The sequence below is a fragment of the Diadema setosum genome, chromosome 11 (genome assembly GCF_964275005.1).
Source record: "Diadema setosum chromosome 11, eeDiaSeto1, whole genome shotgun sequence".
Taxonomy (NCBI): domain Eukaryota; kingdom Metazoa; phylum Echinodermata; class Echinoidea; order Diadematoida; family Diadematidae; genus Diadema; species Diadema setosum.
In genome coordinates, this window is record NC_092695.1 from 5,543,880 (window position 1) to 5,570,758 (window position 26,879).

Genomic DNA, 26,879 nt, shown 5'->3' on the forward strand with positions numbered 1-26,879 from the left:
ACATCACTTAACCCATTATTTGACCATTAATCTAAAAAAAGTCATTTTCACCAAAATTGCAGATACAAGGTCTTGTCACCCCAGCGACGATATGCAATCCTTGTCAAGTGCAATTGATACGAATCAAGCAATATGACAGTCATTGTCGTCGTCATCCACACATTTATTCTCTCTTCATTACATAATGACAAATAAAGCTTTCATCTTACTATACTTTCTTCCCCTATTTGGTTGTCAAGACATTTTCTTAAGCCACAAAGACATGACACACACGATCGTACAAAACAGTTTTCATTGGAAATTTAAACGAATGAACCAGTAAAAGTCAAAGACATTGCGTGCAGGGCTAGGGAAGATGCCCCTGCCACAGTAATAAGCCCGACTCTTAGCCTAACCCCACAGGATTGTACATGCTGTCTATGGTCCCTGGCACAGAATGGCTTAACAAGCTTACTACAACTACTTCAGATTGCCATTTTGACTCACACAGAATAATTCTCATTGGGATGACAAAGTCAACTGGATGTCTAATTACAAAAAAAAAAAAATTCAGGATCGCACAAATTTAAAGAGAAAAAAGAAGGGAAAAAATGACAAAACAAAGAACCAAAGGCAGGTCTTATAACAAAGTTGTGAAAAATAAAAATACAATGTCTATCAGGATAACTATTTACAACCATATCAAGTCTGTTTAAAATTGAAGCAACACAATATTGAAACAATAAAAGTCTTAAAATGGGAATCTTCAGCTTAACATCAAGATAGACCCCTTGACACAAATTTTATTCCATAACATACAATAATTTATAAGTCAGCTCACAATTTTTGTTTCACTTCTTAAAGAATTAATCTAGTTTGACATGTATAAGAAAACATGCTTGCTATTCACACTACATGTGTATCAAAAAATATCCAATAAATTCATATTTCTGCACCTTGCTTGTGTACATAAAAGTGTGAAGTCAAAATATTATGCCACTGAAGACCACAGAGGACAAATTTGACAAGATCTACCTCATCCTAAAAAAAAAAAATGAACAAGCACTCTTATGATTAAAAAATAAAATAATAATAACAAATAAAGTCCTTACACGATGTACCCGTAGACACTAATTTATCAACTTTGGCATTTGAACTTCTTAAGATGTTTTGTCCCCTTTTTAGACCCAAAGCCTTGACTTGCAAAATTGGCCATGCAGGCTCTTGTCATAAGCTCCACTGAGCTGGATGATTGTGAGAAAAGTCTGTCCTAACTCCTGACAACAAACAATGAATGCAAAGTATAACATCTGTCTACTTCCACGAACTTCTTGGGGAAAAAAAGGAGAAGTTATATAAAATGTTTAACCGAAACAAATCTTCATCAGCCTTTTTTTTTTTTTTTTTTTTGCTGACCATAACGAATGTCAAATATAGGCAAACAAATACTGGTACTTGAAATACCTACAGTCATATAGAGAATGCTCATACCATAGTGATTTCATCTCAGAGAAACCAATAAATTGTCTGTTATTAGCCAAAGAAACCAGTTTGTCTATTTTTAGCCACAAGACACAAGGAAATTACAAACTAAAATGCTGACAATCATGACAACCTGACTTCCATCCTACCACATCAATCCAGCTCCAATGTGTCCAAAAGATGATAACGACAGATATTAAAGACTACAATTATTTTTAAAAAAGAGTATTATTTACAAACTGTTTGCACCAGTCTTACAAACTGTACAGGCCTCTAACAGCATGGGACAGTGCACAGTAGGGTCATTGACTCTTACACAGACATGTACCACAAATTCTCGAATTGCCAGAGAAGTTTTGCTCCAATTTTTCAAATGTAGAGACAAATGTGGGTGTTTCCATTCATTATTCCTTTGTTGGTGTACCGGTACATTGAGTAGTGTACGAACCGGCACGTATTCTTCATGAAACAAGTTTTACACATAAAATTCAACTTGTCCTATCCTAGTGAGTTCTGCCACCTGTACAAATGTAAATTAAAGGACAGGTTCACCTTCATTAACATAAGGATTGAGAGAATGCAGCAATAATAGTAGAACACATTAGAGAAAGTTTGAGGAAAATTGGACAATCGATGCAAAAGTTATGAATTTTTAAAATTTTTGTATTGGAAATGCTGGATGAGGAGACTACTACAGCTTGTGATGCCATATGTATACAATATTATAAAGAAAATGTAAAGAAAATTCAACATATTTTAACTTTTTTTGCATAATAACAGAGCACTTGACTTGCCTCTTTCTAAAGGCAGGGGGAATAACATTACCCACAACATACGTCGGTAACGAGTCAAGGGAATGTGTACTTTTTTCAAAAGATGAAATTTTGTGAAATTCTCTTTATATTTTCCTTATATTGTTGTACGCATGTGACATCACACACGGCAGTAGTCTTCTCATCCAGCGGTTACTGCACAAAAACTTCAAAAATTTATAACTTTTGAACGGATTGTCTGATTTTCCTCAAACTCTCAATGATGTGTTCTACTAATATTGCTACATTCTCTCAATCCTTATGTTTATGAAGGTGAACTTGCCCTTTAAGCTTTAATGGACAGACTTAGTTTACGCAAGTGGAGTACGTGCCAAAGATTCACAATTTTGAGGTGAACGTAGCTTCTCCAGTATTTTGATCGACTGCCCGCAGAGGAGCAAATTCTCACAAATTTTAAATCATATGGTACAACTGTAAATTGCAAGTGTAAATGGCCCTTGCAACACCCATCAATTCAATGCATTTATCAAACTTGTCTGATCAACAGACGTGAAAGTTTAAACCGACTTGAAGGACAGACATCATTATCAATTGCACATTAATTCATTATTATCAGAATAATTTTTCTTTTCACCCTACATGTAGCTCTATTTCTCCTCTGCACGTCAGAAGAGAGCTTACAAGATACAGTACTGTGCTTACAGAATGGAGGGAAACGTATTCCGAGTGGTACCTACCAAGATAGCGTACGTACACTCGTGTATAGGTCCTTATGCGTCTCGCATGAAATCAAATAATGACAGTTCACACTCATACATCAATCCCCACATACTAAAAACACTGTCATGGCTCTTCCACAATCTAAGTTTCATGTTTGAATGCCACATAAATACCGATTTCAATTTTCACACCTACAATATCTCCTTAAAAGAGCTTACAATAGTCTGCATACTTCTCTACTTTTATTCCCCTTCTGGAATTGTTTAATCCTTTTTACTAAAATCATGGTTAGCCTTCTTCCCATATTAATTGCTCTGAGGGTGGTGGACCGAGCTCAGTTACAATATCTCACCCAATCAGTGCGCTGTATTATGGCACATCATAAGGTGGTTTTCAAACCCATTCCCTGTCGGATTTTGTAATACCCACAGACTGGGGAACGTGTGATAGGTTGCCATTGGCAACAGGTCCAAGACTCTAATACACATGCAGCTGTGAGGTAAAACTCAAATGTCGGTCTTGTGTGGGGCGCCCTCTACTGCTTACAGCACGACCTTCATTCTTGAATCATTGTGTCGTTACACTGTACTCTTTTACCCTGTGTCGACATTGTGCTAAAATTCTACAGGCTAATCTCAGACATGAGATTATTTCTGAGTACTCTGAGTACCGGTAAACGGAATGAAGCTCCCTTATCACACCACTGTATCCCATGACTAGCCACACCCCTTCCTAATCTACCGTCAGATTAAGGTGGAAGTTTCCCCTATTCCCCCAAGCCCTTTAGTACAATGTATCTCACGAACCTTCAGCTGTATAGATTAAAAAAGGCATGAACACATCACGAGCCACAAACTAGGTCACGTTTCCTCTTACACTTTGGGTTAGAAAAACAAAACACCGAAGAGAAAGTGAAAATTCTTTGCATTGCCATCCCACCCTTTCGAGGTGATTGCTGCACCATTCCACGTACTGGTATTTCATTTACCATAGAAAAATGTCAGACATTCACTGTACATGCAAACATTCATATCTGAATCTTACATCATAAGAATGGCAGAAGGATGTAAACATGAACGTTGATCTTTACAGAGCCCTTGTGTAAAAAAACATGAATTAACTTTTGCAATTGTTTTTGGGCGTCAATGTAAAATCTCTTCTGATGATATTTAACACATAATACAAGTCAATGGGACTGTCAATCATGATGACTGAAGAATATAAATTCTTCCACCCCCAAAAAACAAACAAACAAACAAACAAACAAACAAACAAAAAACAAACAAACAAGCCAGACAGGGACACTTTTCTTGCCAGTTGTACAATCATCTGTTGATGGGATGAGTTTCCGTTTTATACCAAAAGAACAAATATTCAAACAATACACCATTCTTTGCAGACATGCAGTATATGGGTGTCTTGTGGTCAAGCCACATTCACAAAAACAATCATATTCTCAAAAAAACAACAAATAAACAAATGGGCAATTCCATCTTTGCATAAATGTGGTGCCTCACCACATCGCTTCTTTTCTTTCATTTTACTTTTTTTTTTCTTCAGAAAGTCTGTCAAAACAAATAACACCCAGCACTGATAGATGTTCACAATGCCATGCAGCATAAAGTGGAGCTGATCAAACCCGCAAAGCATTGTGGCTGTTACACATTTTCACTAGCAAATCTGTCCTTTCAAAAAGCATGGCTGTTTCATTAGTATCCAAAACCACTACAGCATGTGATTGATCATAGAGAGTAAAAAAGGACACTGTACAAACATTGATCTCACCATAAACAGATTATAATCATAATATTCCACTTAAGCATGGTGCAACTGTGAAGTTTGTTGTGCACCATACAGAAAATGTTTTATACAGCCAATATTTAAAAAACAAACAAACAAACAAACAAACAAACAAACAAACAAACAAAACCTGCACACAATGCTGCTGAGGGTTTAAAACCATGAGTCAGAAACCTTTCTAGATTCGTGTTAATATGCAGTGAAGGCACTTTTCGTAACGAGCATTGTCGAGATTCCGGTCGAAGTGAACGGAAGGAAGGAGGGAAGATGCTGGTCAATGCACAGCAATTATGAAACCACTTACAGAATATTAAAGAGCATACAATTCTAAGAGGAATTTAAAGTTTATATGATGAAAATCGCTTTTGAAATGGCTGAGATATGCAAAAACATAATAAATCAAAGCCATCCTCATAAAAGATGGGTCCCACTCTTCATTAGGATTGCTTTGTTTTGGATATCTCAGTCATTTCAAAACCAATTTTCGTCAAATAAACTTTGAATTCCTTTTTAGAATTGCATGCTCTTTCTCATTTCAGCAGAGGTTTCTCCAATATCTCACAAAAAAGTTGGAACTTGAAACCCTATCTCAACAAAAACTATACCATCCCTTTATGACTACTGCTTACAATACAAGTACATGTACATAGAGGGAAGATATATGAAATTTGAGCAAGGTACATTTTCACTGAAGTAATAATAACTAATACAGTATCTGTGTGTTCATGCCTAATCCTTACATATGTTTAAACTCTATGGTAAAACAAAACACCTAATATTGAAGACCCGGTAACATGGGGATACTACAGAGCGGGATGGCTGGCCCATCGTGGATATACACATACACGTGTATTTGAGAATCCCCGCAAATGGATTGTGCACACCATCCTCACTGATCTCAACGTACACTGTAAGTACATACACGGATGAAGAGTCTCGGCTGGAGCTGACCATTACCGATGAGTGTACGCTTTGATGCACATATTTGCTGATGGGCATGATTCGTGGTTTCGGATGGACCCCTGGAAGCAGCGAACGAAGATTAACTCTATCGTGTCTCCCATCTTTCTCCAAGCTTCCAGGTCTCTAACTATTTCTGAATTGAAGAAACCTATCAAATGACGAAAGTTTCATAAACTGTAAAAGTGGAAATTTTCGCGGTGTTGAAATTTTCGCGCATTTCGCGCAATCTGAAATCAGCGTGAAAATAAAAGCATGCGAATATTTTTGCTTGCCATATGTTCCAGCAGTTGATGTCTGGATTCCGCGGAATTAAAAACACGCGAAACTCTTCTTAACCAGCCGAGTGCGAAAAATTAGTCACGTGAAAATATCCACTTCTACAGTAACTGAAAGTCAACTGATGGGATAAGATCCACTTCCAGTGAAAATCTTTTACCAGTTATTCATGGAAGAGGGATGGATGGATGGAAAGGGGGGGGGGGGGATGGAAGGGGGGGGGGGATGGAAGGGGGATGGAGGGGGGAGAAGGAAGGAGGGTTTCTAAAACACAAGGAATGTCCTGTATAGCACAACTTGCTCAAACATTTCACATACACTTAACACAAAATTAGTTCAAACTACAACCCATTCGAAGATACATATAATTAGGAACTCTACTTAGAATCTAGCGACCTACATCTAGACTTACACGGACTCCCTCCACAAAGTTTTCCGCCCAACGCATCAACTCTCGATGTGTACAAAATGCCCATGATGGATATGAATTATGCTGAGTACTGCTATTACAGAATGTAGGTGTTGCACTCATGCACAGGTGACGTGACATATTATTTCAATGGTGTCAAGCAATTCATATAATTGTATCAAAACAATGGAGAAAACAGAGACCGGCGACTCCTTCTACATCAACTGCATCGCAACATCTACAAATATAAACATCAAATGACAAAGTCAGGCACCATACGTAAATTCCATGAAAATGTCCATAATACATAAAATCTCAATTGTTGTAATTGTAAACAAACAGGATATGCTCTGTGCATCAAATGAGAAAAATAGGAAAAAAAATCAACCACTTATTTTTTTTTGACCACTAAATACTAAAACGAAATTACGTGACATACAATGATAATTGTCATTGAAACAGCAAAACACACACATACCAGATGAAATTGCTTTCTGCTTCAAACAAAGAGAGTTTACAAATGGTGTCTGAATCTTTTTCATGCTGTGTTTCAGATCACTTTGCTTTGTGCTTGTGAAAAAGCTTGTTTAAAATAAACCTTGAAATGTCCTCATACACATGTAATACTTTTCTGCATTATGACATCTTCCACAGGTACAGTATGCAATGAAGGGATTTATTTGTGACATCCAGGTGCGAACATGCTACCGAAATTTGTTCTCAGCACAAAATTTAGTATGATCCTTTAAAGGCTGTCTTGGAGATCCCCCCCCCCCCCCCACTGCTTGTGCAAATTAATGCCATCTTAGTTCTTCTTTACTTCAGAAATCAATGGATTTTAGCAACATTTCATTGGAAAAATTCATTAGATGCTGATACTCCATGGAGTATGCTTTACAACAAAACTTGACCATCTTTTACACTCTACAGACTACAAAGATATTGAAACTTTGGTTCTTTGGAAACAATATTACAAACAATGTCCATTTCCACCTCCAGTAAGAATGTAAAGAATACCAAAGTGATGATGTCCCAGTCTACGACTTAGTGCTGGTTCTAAACCAGACTTCCTTGCCCATGCCTTCGAGCTGTGGGTTGGAACAGAGTACGAGCATTGTTTTACGCAACCATTGTGTTCACAGAAATCCAGGCTCTGCTAGAACCAGTTTTGATGTCGACGAATGGCCATAATGCCACACATTGATACTCCATACAGTTGCCGACCCGTCTAATTGAAGTTGCGAAGCATTCATACATGAATTTAAAGAACAGCAAAAGCCACATCCTGACCTGAGCAATTATATGTCCAGCATTCATGCAACATGGAGTGGTACTGTATGTGTAACATTCTGCCTCACACACTCCGCAACAGCAATATTTTCACATTCAGAGAATGCATAAAATGCACTCACTTTATGGCGGATCACGGAGCGGGTGTGTGCGGAACACCTAAAATCCCAGGTCAGCTGTTTCAACTGATGCAATACAAATTTACATGATTTTATGTAAAGTGTAAGGACAGTTTAAATGCTATCTTTTATGCATTCCCTTTCCAATCTTAGGTTTATTTCTCAGAGCAAGGATGCGTAATTCCTTACACTTCATGCCGCTCTGTTCGCGAGCTGCATTGATTACAATCGAGGCCACTAACACGGTGTGTACAGGATGACTACGCGTACAGTAATAATGATAAGGTACCAGCAAAGAAAAGCACAAATGGCTGAAGTATATACCAAGGAAAGACAAACAAAAGGGGGATTTTACAAAAGGGTGGACAAAAACACAGTATGTAGAGAACCAGCCCATAGTGAGGTACATTCGTGGATCAGTCATACTTTTGGGTAAACCCTCAGGAAAAATGTCATTGAATTATCACATGAAAGAAAATGCCAAGGGATAGTATGTACAAATATGATCCAGACTAGAGGATGTAAGGCAAGCACATGAACAAATAAACAAACACACAAATGATAAACAAAACAAACAAAACAAAGGTGGGTTGTGTTTGTGGCACCCCCTTCCTAAAGACAGATGCAATTTACAATTTAGCGAGTCGTGCTGACATAAAAGGCAATGACAATTTGACGGTTCACCATGCATTGTTCAACACACTTACATGTATACTATCTGGTACACTCACTCAATTACAGGTCGTTGGGTGTTGTAGTTTGCAATGAGTCTGTGATAACAATGTAATGTCCAAAAGATTTTACCCTTTCATTTGCTGCTATTCAGGCAAGCTGCGAGGGCTGCATGAAACCTACGATCCTCCGACGCAATTACAAGTCTGTCTGTCTCCTGGTATAAACTAGTTTTCTTTCCTTTCAAACCAATATCTAATCATGGGACACAGCTAGCTTGTTCATTAAGGGTGGGAGTTGAAAGAGAATTTTAACTAGAGCCAACATTCACAATTTCCCTTCTGCACTCAAATCGGGCTCATGATTAAAACCACAGCTACAACAAGAGAATCCTTGAAGGAAGTAGGAAGAAGGGGGACAGTCGATCGTGGAATTTCGGCGACTCCGTCGGTTCCGCCCGTCTGCACTCCACCACGTACACACAAATGGACACGCGATATTAAGACTTGAACACGTGATACTAGGACTTGGATACACTCCCGTAGAAAAATACACACATTATTGGCTACAAATCCACTGCGAGTTGTCAGCTTTCGTCACCTACTCTTCTTGGCCACTATATGAATCTGTGAAATAATATGAAAATAGAAGGCACGAGAAAGAAAGAAAGAAAAAGAGGGAAAGAATATGTGACAGATAGAAGAGAAAAAGAGAAGGGGGATAAAAGAAGACAAAAATTAGAATGACAAGTTAAGAAATCTGCTCAAAGCCAGCACATTTCGATTTTTACCATAAGCTCTGGGCAACGCTGCATTTTGCCTTCGTTTATACATGGCAATAGCTATGCTATGGTAAAACCTTCATCATGAGAGTCTAAATCTATAAAACAAAAAGCACATTTATGTTTCAACTATTGTCTCACTGTTCTGGAGCTTTATGGCACTAAGAAGCCACTAAGTAACCCCTCATATTGTTTTCATATAAGTATCTTTTCATTGAAGGAGAAAGTTGCTATTGAACTTGTTCCACATGGAATGGTCAAGTCTAAAGATTTTCAGACATTTCAAGTATTTTTTTTTTCAAGGAAAACATGTCTAACAACACAAACATGCTGTCGGAAAGTTTCATTTAAACCTTCAAACATGTAGGTGCAAACTTCTGGGAACGAAGGTTGGAAAATGACACACCCATATTTTTTTGTTGCTGTTGTTATCAATCTGATTGTTGAATGTTGATCTATGGGCACTTTCGCCCCACATTTATGCCTTCACAGTTTGCATGCTGCTGTATCAAATATGATTTTGAAAAAAATGCAAAACTTTGTACTCTTATCATCTTTTTTTTTTCTTCGCTGGGGCAGCAGATCTGATCTATACACAGAACACTTTCTTCTTCTGAGTACTAGAAAATGACAAAAGACTGATCATTCAATAAATGGAAGTTTATGGAGTATATATTGGAGTGAATAATGAATAATTAATTACAACAAACTTAAAACAACATTATTTCTTACAAAAATATCAAAATTTAGTGTACACACAAAATCACCCATCGCATCTTCTGCACTATCCAGATCACTTTAAAGGGACTGTAAAATACTCGTTGAGGTAGGGATTCATGTTTTGAACATTCCTAAGTGAGATAATGAAAAGCTTCTTATGAAATATGAAAGAGCATGTAATTTTAAGAAGGATTCAACATTTATTTGATGAAAATTGGTTTTCAAATGTCTGAGATATCCAAAAAAGTGCTAATAATAAAAGGCGACATGCCCCAACTTTATTAGTATCTCTTTGTTTCACTTTTTTTTTTTTTTGTGTGGATATCTCAGCCATTTCAAAACCGATTTTCATCGAATAAACTTTTGATACCCCTTAGAACTGCATGCTCTTTGACATCTCATAGAGTGGTTTCTGAATATCTCACAAAACGTTGAAAGCTAAATCTTCACCTCGACCAGAACTGTACACACCCTTTAAAGTAAAAAAAAAAGAAAAAAGATTAAACACAATTAATTCTTATAACACCCCGCAAAAAAAACAACAGCAAACAAAGTAAAAGGAGCACGTAGCTTCTCCATGTACATGGTATACTTACTTCTGAGAGGATAACCCAGTTCTTAGACTCTGAGAGAACTCTGAGCCTCATTTCTTGTATTGCCCCTATCTTCTCATCAATGTTTCCCATCGCTCTGCCGTCCTCAAATTTACCTGAAACAAAGAAAAATTAAAGTAACACATAATATTCAACACATCATTCAGTTTATAGACACAATCTGCGGGCACCATGGAATAAAGGGCAGAAATCTAGAACTCTGCTGAACTCGTGAGGTTCATTATAAGAGTTTTCTCATGCTGTAAATATACACAAGCTAACATGTTTTTTTTCTTTTCTCTTTATTAATTTTTCTTCCCCCTCATACACATGGCATGACTACAGGAAATGTTTCCATGGATTTCAGTTGACACTACTACTACTACTACATAACCAAAATATTCATGATTCTTTGTAAATTACTAAGCAGAAATCACAGTAAAAAAGATGCTTGACAAAAGCCTTATCAAATAGTACATGTATCTCAACATATGTATAGTGACAGAGATTGTAATATCATCTTCAATCATTGCTGTCTTCCTCATTTCATCTCCTAGTACTACCAATCATTATCCTCCTCCTCCTCTTCCTCTTCCTTTTTCTCCTCTTCATCATCATCATCATCATCATCATCATCATCATCATCATCATCATCATCATCATCATCACCATCATCATAATTATCACCACCATCATCATCATTATCATCACCATCATCATCATCCTCCTCATCATCAACATCATCAGCATCATCATCATCACCATCATCACCATCATCACCACCACCACCACCATCATCACCATCACCAAATACCACTACCAGAAGCATAGAACCAACATCATCATTACCATCACCAACACTATCATTATCACTATAATCACTATCACTATCATCATCAACATCATGTGACAATGTGAATAGAATCTGCAGCAACTTCCACAGAGTCTCTACGCTCTCCTTATGTGAAAGAATCCTTTTAATAGTAAAGCCGGTGCCCGTCCTCCCAATCCCAGGCTCTTACCGACTTGGATGAAACCATCCTCCGTCCTGCTCAGGCTCGGGTCTGCCCCGTCTCCTCCCTTCTCCAGGATGCCCTCCTTCTTCTCCTTGTGGTAACTAGGCAACACCTCCACCGTCGTGTTGAAGAACTTGTCCCCGGGGTTCTCTGTGTTGCCGCTGATGAATCGGTACCTTGCAAAAGAGGAGCGAGGTTCACCTTTCTTTTGATAAATAGCTCATTAAACAGTTGCTTGTTTAAAAAAAAAAAAGTTTCCTTGGTTTACCATCACCTTTGGATTGTTCTTTGTCTCATCTTGTCTACAGTAATGTCATTGTTTATCTTTAGTAAAGTAGAATGTAAAGTAATTGTGATGACACAACAAGATCATCGAAACCAAGACAATGAGCTCTAAATGTTAAAGATAGCAATTACTTTTTTTAAACAACTTTCCTATTAAAAATAATGACAATAATAATAATTTCTATGCTTGTTCTCCTTGCTTTCTTTAATGGCATTTCTAACAGAGTAATATGTGGCCAGTTATAGCATCAAAGTTGGATTGGAGTTGGAAAGCAAAAGTGACAACAACCACTAATTCCCTAATTCATTGACTGCATGAGAACTCTTGGTACAAATATGCAAAATGTTTGAATTTTTCTGTTGATGTTACATTTCAACCATGAGCTGTGTTTTCTAAAAAGATATATGTATTATGCTCAGATGGCTTGACATACATTTATTCTGTTTGAAACCTGACAAAATATTGGGCAAAGATAGGGGCTGCTCTGCGTAACCAAGGGAGACCAAACACTCACTGTTCAATGACTACTGGGGTGGTGAAGTGGAACTTGACCTGGTCCCCGGTGGTGGGCGTGGTGCCCCAGAAGATGTCCTGGCCAACGTAGGCCTTGTCCAGGGTGTAGCGGAGGTAGTGGCGTATCGAAGAGGATACCTCCGCCGATGGGTTTGTATGCGAAGGCAGCTTCATGCCTTTCTTAAAGTCTCGGTCCTATATTTTTTTTTTTTTTTTTTTTGGGGGGGGGGGGGAGAGATAGAAGACAAAATGAAGTAGAAGTTAAAACGTAAATGTATACAAACACCAGATGTTGCATGCTGCAGTCGTGTGTAGGACCCTTTAATTTGGCTCACTTCTGCATACTCTCATGGAATTCTTCACAAATTTCATTTCATTTTTACCTCCGCCAAGGGAGGAGGTTACGTTCTCATTACCGTTTGTTTGTTTGTCTGTGTGAAAAATAACTCAAAAAGGATTTGGATGAAACTTACAAGAAAGCTTGAGAATGACACAAGTAACAGATGATGAAATTTTGGTAGTGATCCAAGAATTTTTAGGGGATTTATAAAGGATTTTTGATATTTTGGCAGGTACACTGTAGGGTCATTAAACTTGGGAGTTCAGGCTGCGCGTATGTGAGGTTTGCATGAGCGCACTAAAATGCGTGCTCCAGTTTCTGCTAAGGCGAGGCGCGCCGCGCAGCTGGAAGTTTATGGCGTAACAAAAGGCTTCTATATTGGGAAATCGGGCGACTCTCAACATGCATACATATGGGTGGATATCACTGATCTCCATGGAAGAACAAGATCAGTGGTGAAAATGAGCTGCATGCTTGGCGGAGGTCTGCGCTCTCAGAGTGCTCCTCCAGTTTTTTGTTTTTTTCAATTCCGTCTTTTCTCTCTCACAACAGATGGACAGAGAAACCACAATCAATGTCACTCGAGTAAAAAACACGACATGAGGGGCCTGTCAAGTACATTTGGCAGACCGGCCATTGATCCCTGCCAATCTTAGTTTTGTGTCCTTTGGCAAACACGAGACAGCATTGTGTCTGCCGATCAGTGAGGACAAACGGACATCCTGTGCTGGACGTGAAACTTTCCACGAAGCGTGGCCAGGATTTCAGGTCATCATCGCCTTTCTTTTAACCCATTCCACACGGGAACCTGGTATACCAGGTTCCTGTGACCTCCACTGATATACGAGAACCTGGTATACCAGGTTCCCAAAAGACAGACAGGAGTGCCTGCATCAGTGTCCTAAAATTTACGTGAACTTGTGGTATGCTGCTCAGAAAAATGGCTTTGATAGAAAAATTAGTTTCTTCTTTCAATATTTGTTTTCTTTCTGCATGAAAACTGCATGTATTGCAGTAGTATTCCCCTTCTCTCCAATGTAGTGTGCGCTTGCTTTGCTGTAAAATTCGCATGAAGATGTACATAACGATCAAGGCTGAGCTCGCTAAATATTTGATTTCGCTGACCCCATTCAGGTGCATTTTTTACAAGTGTATTTTGAAGAATTTGTGAGCCCATTAGCGCATGCTGAATTCATTCCTTGCACCGGATCAACATTTTCATTGTTCGATGGCACATGTAGTTGGCCGTGGAAAGAGGATACATGTACCACTTGACTGCTTTTACAGGTGGATACCAACCTGTTTGTTCTCTGTCAACCTAATCTTGTTTGGGGGCATTGAAGGCGCTCGGAGAATTGCGGGAGGAACGGGTTAATACTCCCAAGATTTATGGTTTCTCCAACATGAATATTTTTGCCCATGTTCATTCAAAGCCATTTGTTGTCGTTGTTGTTTTGAAGGGTAGGGGAATGAGCGTGTATTATGATAAAATTTGCAAGTGTTCCCCCCCCCCCAGTTTTTCTGTTTCTTTACATATCATTGTAGTCACACAGTATATTCCATGGAGTGTCAGAGCCCTCCATCCAGATTATCAAAATATCAACTTTAGTATCATCATAGTAGTACTATTAGTAGGTGTAATATCAATATTATTATCAACAGTATTAGCATCATCATTATCTTTATCAATATCATGATTATTACTATTTGATATCATTATCATTACACTACTATTTCTATCACTGTCATCCCTATCATCAGCATCATAATTTCTATAAATCATACATTTTATTCTTGAAGATAGTTTTGTACACTATAAAGCACCTCTAACATACAGGAGCTTTTTTAACAGCGAGAGGTTTTGCCATGTAGTTCCTTTGTGTGAGTGTGAACACAGCTACCTCTGTGAACTACAGGCTGTATCACTAGTACAGTCCATAAAGCTGAGAGTAATGTGCCTTTCAACATCCTATGAATATTTTAGGTGTTATGGGGTTTTCCCCTGCCCTTTGAGCTGGTCACTACACTGCGTAAAACACACTGGCTGTTTAGAATATTACATTACAGGGAGAAATCTCCTTCCACCACAAACCTAGTCTGGTGAACTAGACCCAGATGGAAGTATTTTAAGTGTTCTGTTGCTGATTAGCAGTACATTTTGTATCTGATTGCAGAGTGATATCTCTTCTACCACAGAACAGGGATATTACTGTAGATGTGTGTGTGTGCTTTTTGATTTCCTCTCTCTCTCTCTCTCACACACACACACACAGTCAACAGCGCTGCCAACATTGGAAACTAGTTGAGAGTGAGACTCCCATAGGCCAATGCTATAATTTAGGAGTCAAAATGAGTGAGATCAATAGAAATGCATGCAAATGAAATAAAGTTTTCGAGTGAGAAAGGACCAAAATGAGTGAGTCTCACTCTCAATGAGTGAGAGTTGGCAGCCCTGAGTCAAATGCTGTACAGTGAAAATGTCATGAAAGAATAAACATGAAATCCAATGATAATGCAAAGGAATTTTGATCACAAGATTCCACACAACTCCTCAGGTATGAAAGCATTCTTTGTGAACAAAAAACTAGAGTCGGTCCTTTGACTGAGTTTTATGTGGATGGCCTGATCCTGCAAAGCCCTTAAATGTAGCCTGCTTTTTATATACATGTATTGCTTGGTAGCATTGTGTGTGGAGTTCTGGAAGGAGAGAAAAGTTATAATGGTCATTTACATACATACTTACAGCTGTATGAGACGTAACGCATTTCAACGTACGGCAAAATTTGAAAATTCTGATACACGTTATAATGACCATTGTTCTGACTTCTAAAATTTTATCTTCCTCCATCTTTTTTGCCACTTGATTACACATGTACAAATGCAGAGCTACCAAGTCTCACGCATTCTGCGTGAGACTCAAGCATTGAAAGGGGCCGTCTCACGATCTCACGCATGGCATCCATTTTTCTCACGCATCGGGCGAAGTCTGCAACTTGGGCCCATAATAATGAGCATAGCTCAAAAGATTAAAGTGATAGTTGCAATTGAAGGTATACTTCCCTTTTGTCTCTCAAAATAAGTAAAAAATGGTCACTAAAGTATGCACCTGATCGCACCATTAAGAGCAAAAAATTGAAAAAGCTCCCTACCGTGGGAGGCCACAGGGGGAAAAAAAACCCTCCAACACCCTCGCTCGCACACACATTCGCGCGCCGAGACGCCGAGTCATGAAAATCTCACTCATAAAAATTTTTTGAACTTGGCATCCCTGCAAATGCACACAATCTCATTTATCTATTTCTTTTGTGTCAGTGTTCTTGATGAAATGTTTCACCCTTTTTCAGGCTCATTCAAATTTGTACAGAAAGACCTTAGCAAGGGAGACTGCAATAATGACCTTCACAGAAATCTAACCTTTCTGTACAGATCACAACCACCGAACATTTCACAATAATACTGTGCAGATGCCATAAAGTACACTGTACATGGAAGTAAAGTAGAAACATTGCATTGCATAAATATAGATGTTGTGATTTATTCCCTTGGAGACCACTTCAAGTACACCTTGTCCCAATTGCCAACAACAATTACGTTCAGGCAACTGCCACGGGGAGCAAAAGAGCTTCGTCTAGGCGAGATTCTGACCCATTTTTCTGACTTTTGTGGACAGATTTTCACGGGAAGGAAGTACCTCATTGTGTACAGGCTGGTAAATCATTACCATCATACGGACAGTCATCAAATCAATGACTGTTTTTGTGCAGTCAGATACTGAACTAGGGATTTCAGTCCAGACGGTTTGCTGTGTTAAGACACGGGAGCTGCATCATAATACGCAGCTTCAATCTGTGCATGACAGCTATCTGGGGCATTCCCAATGCTGCAGAAGAATCGCTACGTTACAAAAGAAAAATTATGACAATACAGTGAAGGCTTCACGGCAACTGCGCCAAAGCCATCCAAACATTGCAAAGAAAATTGCACACTGGAATGTGATTCTTTTTCTCTCTCTTTTTTTTTTTTAAATTGGTAGGAAGTTTGCTATCCACCACAGAAATGTTAATGTCATGCCTCAATACCAAAAATGTGCGACGATTCTCCCAAATGCATGGGCCCCTATAAATATGAGCATTTTGTCGCTAGTGGTCGGGTCCGTACACTTGCCGTACGCTACGTGCAAATGAATTACATGATCTTACGCATCCATGCGCAACACATGGAGGTCAAGCGGGGTCACACTTTCAGCATTCATTTGTGCACTTTCGGTAATGCAGAGTTACTGTGCACTTGGCCGGGCAGAGCGTATATGCAGTGAGAGCATCTAATTTCGTCCCATATTATCATGACTAAAACATTGTCACTTCACAACAGAAATGCATTTACAGAGCTTATACATGTAACTTGATACCTCTTTTCCCAATACTACTAATTGCTGGGAAAGTCTGAAAAACTATGTTCGTTTGAAGAAAGAGATAGTGCTCAACATCATTTTTTCTTAAAGTCCAATCAAATAGATCTTGCTTTGTCCACCAGCACAGCTTTGTCAACACAAGGCTATAAAAATCAAATAGCGCCACCGCTGTTTGAGTTTTTAAAGTTAAATATGCGTAGACAGAGAGAATTGTCACATGTCTTCTGCTAGATGTTTAGATTACTCCCCATAGCTGGCTGGTCTGGCCTTCTGTTAGATCAACTATATGCAGTGGACTGCTGAGCGAGAAACAAATGTCCTTTAGAGTGGGAGAAACTACTTAACTAGGCTAGTGCCACTAAAGCACAAATTTTGTGTGATTTGAAAGGTTGAATTATAAATGCACATTCTAATGTAATATTTCTCAAACACAATGGGGCCTTGAATGGATTTTGCAGCTTGCAAATCTAGAGGATGTCGTGCATCTAGTAGTGGCCATTCTCCACAGGTGGCCATTATGACAGTGTAGACTGTCAATCATTCCTTGACATCTTGAAGAAAACTGCGACTCTAGACTCGGCGAAAGAATGTTTAAAAGTCCAGACAGGAAAGTTTGCTGACTCACTTTTAATTTCTGAAGTTTGCCCTTGAGCGATGAGTGGAGGCCAATGTGTTGGAACAGCGAAGGTTTGTAGCGTATCCTGAATCCTGCCTTCTGCCTCTGACAATGTTTCTGTTTGAAAGCAAGGAGAGCAAACACATAAAAAAAATAAATCAACATGCAAACATATCAAAATATAAAGCAGGGCTCAACATTGGGTGTGGCCAGGGCTACTAAAAATTGATGTCAGGCTACCAAAATTCCACAATGGTTATCTTTTGGTGGCCAATTGGACAACTAAACATTCAAAATGGACTGATATGTTTTCTTTATTTTCAGGCCAAAACATTTCTATTTTGGGCCACCAAAATTTTAGATTTTCGATCTTCGTGCCCTGAGTGGGCCACTAGAGAAAAAGTTAGTGTCAAACCCTGCACACAGTCATTCATGCACATGGTACAGGAGATATTTTAAGACTACACAGTGAGCTTTAAGCATAAGCCCTCTGCGATGTTCCACGCACACATAACATCCCACAGTCCATAGACAGAGGCTAGGAACATACATGTGAAAATGAATTCAGAATACATGAGAGCTAACAACCCCCAAGCAATTCTTCAGTCCTGGTCATGTTTCTATTAGAATTATCAAGAAAAAAAGAGTCTGGGGAAGATATTAATATTGATAATCAATCTATGACAAGCTGAAGGAGAAGATCGCGATTACGCTTTGCATGGTACAATGCTGCGCAATATTTCAACAAATGGACGCCATTTCTATTCACTAAGAGCTTGATTTCAAACCACTCATAAAGATGACTGCAGAGCCATTGTTGCCACTGGCAACGGACTATTATCGGGAACACAAAAGACAGCACCAACCATTCACAAGTTTAACAGTCTGCATAAAATGCATTCAAAATATGTACACTGTATGCTAATATCACATAGGATTGCAAACTTTTAATTTTTTTCAAAGACATTTATTTCATTTATGATGTTTGTACAACACAGTCAAATATCACAAAATCAATCTACACTTTACCTTTTAAGGATTGTGCAGAACTGTTTATAGCAGATACAGAAATACTGAAAGATTTGGCATTATATCAAGTTGAGAGAAACATCAATAAAACTGAATATATTTGGAAACTTTGTTTCTGTGCTCACTGTCATTCAACTTTCTATTTACATCACACAGCCGAAGGGATAATGTTAACGCGCAGCCCAACGCACACCTCGCACCCTCTTCCAAAACATTCACGGGAGATACTGAGTAAAAGACCACAATCACGCAAACACAGCAAGCGCCTTTAAAGTTGGGCCATTGTGCCTGAGGGCATGACGTCATGCGTGCGTCGTCGTTTGCAGCTGAACATTCCCTCACTGGCGGAGATTTTGTCTCGGGAATGGAAATGCTACAGCGTCTGCTGTTTTTCCAAATGTGATCTTGCAGGGGGGAAAAAATGGATGCATGCTTAGAAATCAAGGCCCATATTTGCCTCCAGATTTGTCTGGTATTGTGATTTTTATAAGGAAGTATTGGCAGAGTCAAAAAACAAACCAAATAAACAAAGAAGTAAACTCACAACATATAAAGTTCAAAGTTAAAATCAGCTTTAAATGAGAAATCAATCACCATGGTGTACCTGAAACAGATAACCTGTAGCTTCTGCTTCTTGTTCTTCATTCTTCAACCCATGTCTCTTGAACCAGTTACTATTCGCATACGTTTGTTTTTTTTTCGTGATCGCCTATGAATGCATTATGATAATTTCTACTTTACTGTATAGGCAAGGTGCAGAGCATTATTACTTAAACTATAAAATTTGATTGCTAACATGAGGCTATTTTCAGAAGAGAGGATGAGGGTAAAAAAAGAAAACACTTCTGCAAGAAAAATGATTAAGAAGGATATCAAAGGATGATAAAGACACAGGGAGAAGACAAACACTATCTAATTTTGACAAGATAAAGGGCACTTATCAAACAGATGAAATTGAGTCATTCCTATCGCATAGGTGCCCATGAGAGAGAAAGAGGGATTTCAGACTAAAAAATGATCCTGTTTGAAATCCTGTCTCAAAGACATTTTTTCCGATCATGCCAAGAGTGCAATGAGCTGTTCACACACAGAAATGTCTCTCCTCTCCCTTCGTTAACTTCAAACAGCAATCCACATAACAGCTGTGAGGCATATTCCCAACACCTGCCAATTGAAACATACGGACGAGTTCTTGCACAAGTCTGAAACCCTTCGCAGAGAGCAATAGAGTTGCTGAAGGGACAAAGAGATACATAGGGAATAAGGGAGAAATATTTACGTAAAGGATATTAAAGAGCGGAGGAAGAAATATATTATTAGATGATATAGGGAGATGCACAATGTTTGTTAAGCAGAAAACATGAGGAATGTGAGATAGAAAGATTATGAATACGTGCATTACGAAAAAGTAGACATTTCTGTGTATTTTTTTTTTGTGTGTGCTCAGTTAAGTAAAATCATTATTTTTTCTAATTCCACAGAATCAAAGACAGCAAATGATATTAAACATTACAAGCAAAATTCTTTCATGTTGCACAAAAATTTCCACACTGCAAAAAATTTCCCAATTTATACAGTAGAAAGGTGAGAGATAAGATACATTGTAAGATAGAGAGGAGAAAACAGAAAGACAGGCAGACAGACAAACAAACAATGAGACAAGAGTGTGAGAGTGTCAGTGTTGGGAGACGAGGAGGGGGGGGGGGGGGGTAGGAGAGCTGTCAAAATGTGTATCTACCTTCAAAGGTTAATCACAATTTTTCACCCATCAAAAATCAGAAATTGGCGCTGGGATGGGCATTTGCCAAATTAGACAAGTCAAAGGTGTGAACAAAACTCTGCAAAGAACTAACCAAACTCCTTTCCGCTCTCGCCTCGACGGGGAAAAACAGGAAAAGAAAACGAACGCTACCCATTCACACTCCGACGCCTCCCCGGGGAGCAGTGAGAAGGGCCATCGACTGACTGACGCACCCCACGGACTCCTCCAGAGGGGTACGGTTGGCGCTCTTCTTCCGAGGATGTCGCCGCGGGACAGAAATCTTGTGTCCGGTGATCGATGGTCGCTATCAGGCTCTCTCGGCAACTTTCACTCCTGGTGAAGAGTCTTTTCTCCTCTCTTCCCTCTCTCTCTCTCTCCATCCATCTCTTAAACTTTTTGTCTCTTGTCCCATTATCACTTGCCATGAACAAAGTTGACACCTCAGGAGGTCCTCAGTGGGATTCCACTACCCACAGACAACAAAACAGACAATTCTATGTGTCTTCTCACTTCTTTTCTCCTTTTTTTTTTCTCATTTCGCAGGAGTGCATCTTTCGGGGATGTTCATCATTTTGTCTTCTAAATGCAAACAGCCTTGCAGTTATCTACTGTCCTACGGTTGCGAAAGCAAGTCCCATCCGTGTTCAGCCTGTAACACCTATCTGCAGTTCTCAGCATCTAGGGGAAAAATATTCTTTCTGTGATACTGGGTATATCACTTTATCTGACTGAGTTTGTGTTGTGGTGCATTCTTTAAAAAACAAAACAAAACCCAAACTATTTTGAGTGTGTTTGAAGGGACAATCATCTTGAGACACTCTCAGGCACAAGTTACCTATGTTGGTACAACTTATGGATTACTGTATTGATATGAAACCATTCAGACACAATGTCTAACTATACACTAATGTATAAATGGCAGCATCAGATCTCACACACTGTCATGTTTCATAAGAACTTCTCCTTCTTCTTCCTCCTCCTCCTTGTCTTTCCTTCCTCCTCTTCATCCTCTTCAAGCTTCTCCTCCTCTTTCTCCTCCCCCTCCTCCTTTTCTACCCCCCTCCTCTTCTTCTTCTACCTCCTCCTCTTCCTTCTCGTCCTCTTCCTCATCTCCCTGCCCACCTCCTCCTCCTCCTCATCATCATCATTCTCCTTCTCCTCCTCCTTCTTTTATGCCCCTGAAATTACACCCCTGAATGAAATATATCAATATGCCTCTTTCATTCAAATTTGCTCTTATCCAGTTGATAAGCTATATGCTTCTGTCCTGCTTACCCCCATAAATTCCTGAACACCAACAAACATTTTCATTACTTTGATCTAACATAATTGTCTTTTGCTCTCATATCATGCTCTGAGATGACCAAACACTGATTATTTTTCCTTTCTCCATTCCCTTTTAACAGCCTTCATCCCTGCACAGACCGTTTGTGTCTGTCCTTTGCTCCACCGGCCACAGACAGACAGACCTGGCGGAGAAAGTGTATCACATGACCTGGACTAATATGTATCACCGATGACTGACATGTCAAGGTGCGAAAAGAGTGACCTCAAGAACAAGAAACCTCAAGCAAATGTTTACGAAGAGCTTGAATGCTGGGAAATAAGATGATTGGAAGACAGGAACTTAGGCCATGATATATATTTAAAAAAAAATAACAACAATTGAAAACTTTCACTAATTCCAAACTTCCTCTTACTTCTGAGTGAGAGTCCCCTCCCAAGCCAAGAAAATTTCTCTCAACATCAGTTAATGAGTGTAGGCTATTTCTCTCACATAAGTATGTTGTCTGTCAAAAAACAGTTTCGTAACGCTGCTAAATGAAGCTGCAATGTTTTGTCTTGTTTTTCAAAGGGAGAACCAAAATGCTTCAATTTCAGCTTAACTACATGAAGAGTCAACATGAGTGAGAATGACTCAATCTTTGTGTCTCTACGGTCTGAGAAATCATTTATGAAAGTTACACTGCTTCATCCCCCAAATCCCGTTGCCGAAATTTACCTCTGGCATTTAACGGAGCATGAGTTTTGACATTTTTGAGGATCAAAAATTGAATCAATTCAAGGTCCCTGAAACACCATGCCTGCACAGAAATCACTCTTTTTTTCCCCCCTTTTTCTTCTCCACACTCTCTGCACATTTCGATCATTCACGTGCAGGAAAAACTATTCGAGAAGAGCGCGATAACTTTTGCTCATCAGACTCATGTGCCGAGTTCAGAGACAGGCCACGACCTCGCGCCAAACAAGCATATCGATGGCTCGCTCGCTCGCTGCTTCTGTTTCTGTGCACAGAACGTCTCAAATTCAAGACGCTACCACCGGATGCCTGATAGTGACGGTTTATACAAGGTGGAGAAAATAAGAATGTTGTCCCTGGCAACAAGAGGTAGAGCCACCTGTTCCCAAGGCGTTAATTAGTGCTCTGATCAACACGTGCAATGCTTAAGATGCAGTGCAGGGTTCTGCAAAAACTGGCTAACTGGAAAGAAAAAAAAAAAACAGACCTGCTACAGCTTCATCCTTAGATGAAAATCATATGCACAAACTTGTGATTCAGTCTCAGTACAATCTCAGAGAAATCATAGCCTACAACTTTAGATTTGTTATGATCATGCACACATGTATTTAAAGGGATTGTACAGTTTTGGTTGAGACCTTGTTTCAGGTTTCTCAAATCTTTTGTGAGATAATGAGAAACCTCTTATGACATATGAAAGAGCATGTGATTCTATGAGGAATTCAACATTTATTTGATGAAAATTGGTTTTGAAATGGCTAAGATATCCGAAAAAGAGCGATTCTAACAAGTGTGGGACCCACAATTTAGTACAATCGCTTTGTTTTACTTTGTTTTTGGATGTTTCGGTCATTCCAAACCCAATTTTCATCAAATAAACTTTGAATTCCTCTTAAAATGGTATGCTCTGTACAATATCATAAGTGTTTTCTTGGTATCTCACAAAAAGTTAAAAGCCAAATTCTCATCTCCACCAATACTGTACCATCCCTTTAGGGAACAATTTTCCAGGATAAACTTGCCATCAAATTACTTTTTTACTCAAATGCTTCACCACTACAAAAAAAAAAACAAAACCCAAAAACAAACAAACACCAACAAACAAACAAGGAAATCACACCCTACTACTTAGTCCTACCTACTCCTGTTTTGTTTCCTACAATGTGTATTCTTTTTTTTTTTTTTTTTTTGGGGGGGGGGGACTGAGTTGTTCCCATAACTTGTTCTTACCTATAAGTTATGATTTAACTTGTGCTATTGGGTAAGTTATACAATTTAGGGTAGTTTTTGCTGGTCTGTGTGGGACACAAGGCCTGTGTGGTTGTGTAGACATAAAGCTTCATGATATGTTAACCATACCCACATATAGGGGCTCTGATTATATGTCCACATCAGGTCTAGATGAGGAAGCACCCTTTGATATTAAGCTACTTGACTGATTCCTATGATGTACAATGAAGGTCAAAATTATGGCAACCAAGTTCCCCAACCCCCATGGGCATCTGTATGTGTAAGCATGTGTGCATATTTGTGTATTTATGTGTATGTCTTCTTGTAAAGCTATCACACACCTTGCACAATGGCAAAACATAATCTTTCCATGAATGAATAATCAGAAGCATATGAGGTTCATATTAAAACATCCTAAATAGAATGGGCAGGGCAGTTTGGGTTTTGGTGGGTTATTTTTTTTTTTTATTTCTTTAAAACTAAACTTCAAATATAGGAATATTTTGAACTTGGTTGCCAATACTTGAAAACAGATAACGATGGTATGTGCAATGATGTGTAGTGGGCCGTCCTCATCTTCTGGAAACATTGATACGTAATCCCCGCTTAATTCCCCCTTCACTGTTCTGCCTACACCTGATCCAAAATGTAAAAGTCAAGGTTCTACGCAGCACGCAGGTAGCTCAGCCAAAAGTGACAAACAAAATCACAGATTTGTCACGCTCGCTACAATGCCACTTAACTGATTGAAACAGATTACATTTCATCAGATCAAAATGTCACATCACTCACCACAGTGCTCACTTGTATGAGCCACATTTACAAATAATATTGCCATATGAAAATGCTGATATGAAGCATATCTATATCAACATGTAAACATTTTCATATCTATCTAATAGTCTATCCATTTATGAATTAATCTATCTGTCTATTTAATACATGTACATCAAGAAGATAGAAACCATTTTGTCTTGGTGAACTACAATTATCCTTCTTTCTATCTTTTATCTACTCGAATCATATATATGTTATGTAAAACGTATACTGTAAAGTAAGAAACCTTTGCGGCGTGAAATTTTTTGCGAAATGGAGGCGATGGCATTCTTTGTGGCATGATTGAAATTTAGCGGATTGCCACCGGCATTCAATGCAAATGGTGTAGACAAGAACTCTCTAATGCATTTTGATTTTGCGAATCGTGGCTCTCGAGAACTTTGCAAAATTAAGATGCACACAAAAAATTCTGGTATCGCAATACATTATGTGTATGTATCTCAAAGCCTTAAGCCCAAACATTCAATGTACATTGTACTTTCAGCGTCTAGCAGCCTTGAGGTTTTGTGCTAGATCCATTTCGCCTAATTAACCCTGTCTCCGTCACCTTCTTTAATCATGCCATTTTGTGATTGGATTTTTTTTTTTCTTCTTTCCTTTCTTTCCCCCTTTACAACCCCGCTGGGAGTATACGGGTGATTGCGGAGGAAGGCTGCTAATATGATGACATTGGCGACAACAGGCTAATTTCTTGGGCGAAGGACATGGGTGTGCATCTTAATATCGGCGTATGACACTGATAGAGTATTACAGCGACACGTATAGCCCCTACCACTATGCAGGAATATCAGATTTGGATATAATGAATAATGAAAGCCTGCAAAAAGAAGAAAAAAATAAAAGAATGTGAGAATAAATGATGAAAGACAGTGAAAAGGGGATATAATACAGAGATAATAAATGGCAAAGCCAGATAAGCAAAATGTGCAGGATTTCCAGACAGATTAATCAATGTTTCATGTGGCATATTAAACCTCGCAGAAACTACAGGTTTCAAGTGTCTCTGAGCACTCGAGAGTGATAAAAATGGCTTTAAAATAGAGACTGAAAGTAGAACCTGATAAATTTCTTTGAGCAGAAGAGGCTTCACACTGTCTCAGTTCAGACTGTCTGCAAATTGGCAACAGCAAAAGTGTTTAAAGTTTCTACAGTTTGTGTTTATAGTCATAATCCTCTGAAAGCTTCAAATCTTGTTTACTTGTCTCAATATATTAACAGTTACTTTCTTTACAAGTAAAATGACTGCAATCTAATTGACAATGATATCAAAAATTCAATGTTTAAAGCAAAAGGCATATGTCCAAGACAGATGATCTTTCGGAAATCAGGGCTGCTATCCTAGTGGGCAAAAATTCAGAGAAATGTCACATAAACTTTCGATTTGTTTGCCAGCACATGTAAGCGGAAAATACCTGCGCTTGCATCAAATCTGAAAACTGGGCATTTAGCTGTTACGGTAGAGTAAAACAAGACCACAGACTCTCAAACATAAGGTTGCAGGTTCAGTTCCAGGTTCAAGTCTTGTGGTTGTACCCCTATGTAAGGTACTTAATCCCCAATGCCTTGTCCTGTGGTGGGAACGTAGAGCTACTGTTCCTGTGCTTGGTTCTCATGGGCATTCAGTGCTTTTAAAACTTTGCGGGCCATGTAAAACTAAACACGATTCAAATTCAGTCATTTTTGTATCATTCCTGCCAATTACAATTCTTTTTTCCACATTGCCAAACCTTGCCTCATTTGACCAAGAAAACTATCTTGCAGTGGTCACTCGTTTGTGGTCAGGTCATTGCTATCCAGCGAGACAGTCTGACCGATAAAATTTACATGCTCACCAAATTTCACTGTGAAGACCTATACTTGCACAGACTGAGGCCAGCGTGTTTCCTTCAGTTTAGTTGGATACCTCTGAATAGTAAATTGACTGATTTGCCTAAATATGTGGCATTATTAGCTACAAACCTTTCCTGTTTCTTCCTTTTTTTTTAATGACAAGAATGCTTCGTAATCAATTACCAAATTTCAGAGCAGGGATGTGTGGGTCATTCAGCTTTGTTTTTCTCAATCATTTTCTGACTAATCCCTTTCACAATGAAAGGATCCTATCTTCTTTTTTTCCACTGGAGACCAAAAATAAATGACAAAGCAGCAACTCATATCGTGCACATCTTTCTTCATTTTCCAACGGATCTTTGCAAACAGCATGCAAATGGTTTCCACCTTTATTCCCTGCTGCTGTATTTCT

The 26,879-nt window shown here is 38.8% G+C and overlaps 1 protein-coding gene across 1 annotated transcript in view; it reads right to left on the reverse strand.

The window, feature by feature from the left end:
* Positions 1-8,941: 8,941 nt before the first annotated feature.
* Positions 8,942-26,879, reverse strand: part of LOC140234970 (alpha-1,3-mannosyl-glycoprotein 4-beta-N-acetylglucosaminyltransferase B-like) — a 124,469-nt gene continuing 106,531 nt past the window's right edge. Inside the window, exons 10-14 of the mRNA XM_072315008.1 lie at positions 17,769-17,876; positions 12,394-12,587; positions 11,600-11,769; positions 10,581-10,693; positions 8,942-9,109 (exon numbers count right to left, since the gene is read on the reverse strand). Coding sequence (XP_072171109.1) covers positions 9,080-9,109; positions 10,581-10,693; positions 11,600-11,769; positions 12,394-12,587; positions 17,769-17,876 — 615 coding nt within the window. The 3' untranslated portion in view covers positions 8,942-9,079. The remainder of the gene's footprint in view (positions 9,110-10,580; positions 10,694-11,599; positions 11,770-12,393; positions 12,588-17,768; positions 17,877-26,879) is intronic.